The 3,031-nt window shown below is 41.3% G+C and overlaps 1 protein-coding gene across 1 annotated transcript in view; it reads left to right on the forward strand.

Moving 5' to 3' along the window:
* VAT1L (vesicle amine transport 1-like) overlaps nt 1-3,031 on the forward strand; it is a 53,224-nt gene that overhangs the window by 15,691 nt on the left and 34,502 nt on the right. The window contains exon 4 of the mRNA XM_010135093.1: nt 915-1,057. Coding sequence (XP_010133395.1) covers nt 915-1,057 — 143 coding nt within the window. The remainder of the gene's footprint in view (nt 1-914; nt 1,058-3,031) is intronic.

Genomic DNA, 3,031 nt, shown 5'->3' on the forward strand with positions numbered 1-3,031 from the left:
TCCTGCCCAGATGCAGAAGGGATATATGAGGAGGACGACTGCCCTGTATGTGCTCTGGGCCATTTTATCCTTTGCTGTTGATCAGTTTTGAGGTTGGGGCACTGGCCTGTGCAGACCTGTTGGTGTGACTCAAGGCTGTTCCTGCATTTTGAATAATCAGTAATAAGTATTGTTATTTAGAAGAGGTCAGCCAGATTTGCTTTACTGTGCAGCATTTGTTACATTGTCTTGCTGTCTCCCACTGAAACCATAACAAAATGTGGTCGCTTAGGAATGGTAGACTTTATGCTGTCCTGGGACTGAATGCACCAGACCTTCTGTATTAGGGCTGCAAAAACCTGAAGCATAAAAGCTGTATCTGAGCACCAGAGGAGCCAGGTACTTTGACATTACCGCCAGAAATTCTGTTCTGGCATCAGGTGCTGCAAGAACTTCCCTGTGAGCAGAGAGGGCTTGAATCGGCGCAGAAGCAGTCAGCACTATTCTGAGGTACGCAGTGCAAGGAGGACTGCTGATGTTACTCAAGGGCTCTGAGGAAAATGCATGTAGGATGCAAGTAGAAAATGAGAAAATTTCCCTAGCACTCCCTGAGTAATTTTTGGTGGTCCTTGTAAATGCCATTTCCCTTAAATTACACTGCTTCTGTTAAAAGATCGAGAATGACTCTTCTCCAATACAATTCTTGATACATCAGTTTTCTTTTATTCCTGCAGTTGCTTTGTCTTCAGAATATCCTTTTGATTTCAGTACTTTTTTTTTCATGTGGCTGAACTGCATTGCACCAGCAATAAATAGTCGGGGAAGTCCTTGCACATGCTGGGCTTGGATTTTGCTGTGTCATGAGTGAACTGGCAGCTGCAAAGTCTGTCAACCAATTTCCGTGCCGGTGAACTAACATAATAATGTGTTTGCAGGGTCAAGCTGTTGCTCAGCTCTGTTCAACTATTCCCAATGTTACTGTTTTTGGAACAGCTTCATCTTTCAAACATGAAGCAATCAAAGACTCAGTAACTCACCTGTTGGACAGAAATGCAGACTATGTTCAAGAAGTAAAAAGGTAATCTTTTATTTTCCTAAGTGTATAATATCTGGCAAAATACTGTGAAAGACACTGGGCTGATGATATTCATGAGAAGAGATTACATTTGTAAGTTTGAGAAGTGTATTTTATTCCAGATATTCCATCTTTCCACTGCAAGGGACAAGATAGCAAGCCTGTTTCTTTATAAGCCCCTTTTATAAGCCCCCTATTTCTATATAAACCTCATAAGCTTTGTTAGTGCATGTTAATACTTGGGCATCTGTTGCAAGCAAAGTAAAATAAGTGGAAAAGAATAAAGGTCTTAACAGAAGGATGTACTTTGCTATTATCTGCATGTGTGGCAGCTCACCATAATGCGTTGAGTATGATCTTTCCAGTGGATCTTTAAATTGTCCAGGTTTTGTATTTTTCTGGTGTGTTTCTGTCTGCTTGGGTTTTTATCCTCTGCCAGGGATTGACATCAGAGCACATGATGTCTGTTTTAATTTCAGATCCTTAGGTTTTGTTTGTTTGTGTTCAGATTAGAATCATCCTGTTGCCTTTTGAAGTTGTCATGCGTTTCTATTTACATGCTTTCAAATACTTTGTTTTCCACTTTGTTTTTAGATATTCATGTTGATACAGGTGGCAAAACTTCAGAATTGATAAGAATCATCTTAGTAAAAAATGTCCTTTTGATTTTTTTTTCTTGTCAGCCAGATAAGAATAATGTTTTCCCTTTGTCTTGTATTTGTCAAAATACTAGATTACGTAGCTGGGCATAAATGAAGAAATTTCTCGAGGGGGCCCAAGGTAGTACAGTTGACAGGCTTCCTGTCGAACTTGGCATTCCTTAGAGTGACATGCAAAGTCTCAGCAGGTCTCTTAGTACGAGGGTTACTAGCCCTCAAAGAGAGCCTTCAGTATCAAGCAGGCTTTTGCCTGAGCTGTCAGCAATCCCGACTGCTGTTGGAAGAGAAAGCGGGGTGTTTTGCTACTGTTTCTGGAGCGCTCCTGAGGGCTTAAGAAGCCATTTGAAATGATCCATCACAAAGGATGTTCTATATTAAAGGAAAATTTTTCAATATGAGAAGTTTTCACCAAAAAGGTAGGACTTGCCCAGCAGATGATACCATTTTCTTAAAGCTCGGAAGAATTGCTGCACATTTCTTCAGCCTTTTTCTTGGGAATATGTATACCAAAGTACTTTGCTGCCCCTGGAAAACTGCTGTAGTGAGACAAAGACTGAATTCTAGCAATCCCCACTTTACAAACATTGATTCAGCAAGAAAGAACACTCGAAAACATCAATCAGAGTTCAGCACCAACCTTAATCCTAACTTTTGGCAGGGGCAGCAGCAGATCTGATCTAAGTGGGTATGTGATGTGTGACAGATAAGACAGAAATCAGTGCTTAAAGAAAGGAATAAAGCCCTTTTAACTTCTGATAACATTATGATTGCGGATAACATTGCCTGCTTCTGCCCATTATCAGGACAGTTCTTTTGGGGGCAGTTCCCTGACACCACTCCTGACTCTGTAACAGACTGTAACTACTGAAATCAAAAGGAGACCTGGTTACAAAGGGGTGGAATTCTGCTCTGTTAAAATTCCTTTTGGTGATCCTGCATTTTCACATACTTTTGCACCTTGCGATGCACCAGTGAGGCAGTGAGCACAAGAGATACAATGTAGATCCCAGAAGAAAAAGTTTACAGTGGTAAATTGTCTTTTGGAAGAGGTTGTGAGGGGAACGTTGTAGTTGTTTGGTTTGCTGGATGTTAGCTGTATACGATGTTCTGCTTAAAATGTTTGGCTGGCTAGCAGGAGAGACAGCCAGTCTGCATGTCCCTGCTGCACATTGAGTCAGGGGAGTCCTAAAGGAAGGAAAAGGCTCTTAATTTCTAGAGATTCTTAATTTGTGAGCAGGAGAAGGTGGGCCGGTGTCTGAGAAAGAACAGTGCTAGGAACCTGCTCTATTGCAGGTGACTGGGATATTCCAGGGAAAGA

Source organism: Buceros rhinoceros, unplaced genomic scaffold (genome assembly GCF_000710305.1).
Source record: "Buceros rhinoceros silvestris isolate BGI_N320 unplaced genomic scaffold, ASM71030v1 scaffold17514, whole genome shotgun sequence".
Taxonomy (NCBI): Eukaryota; Metazoa; Chordata; class Aves; order Bucerotiformes; family Bucerotidae; genus Buceros; species Buceros rhinoceros.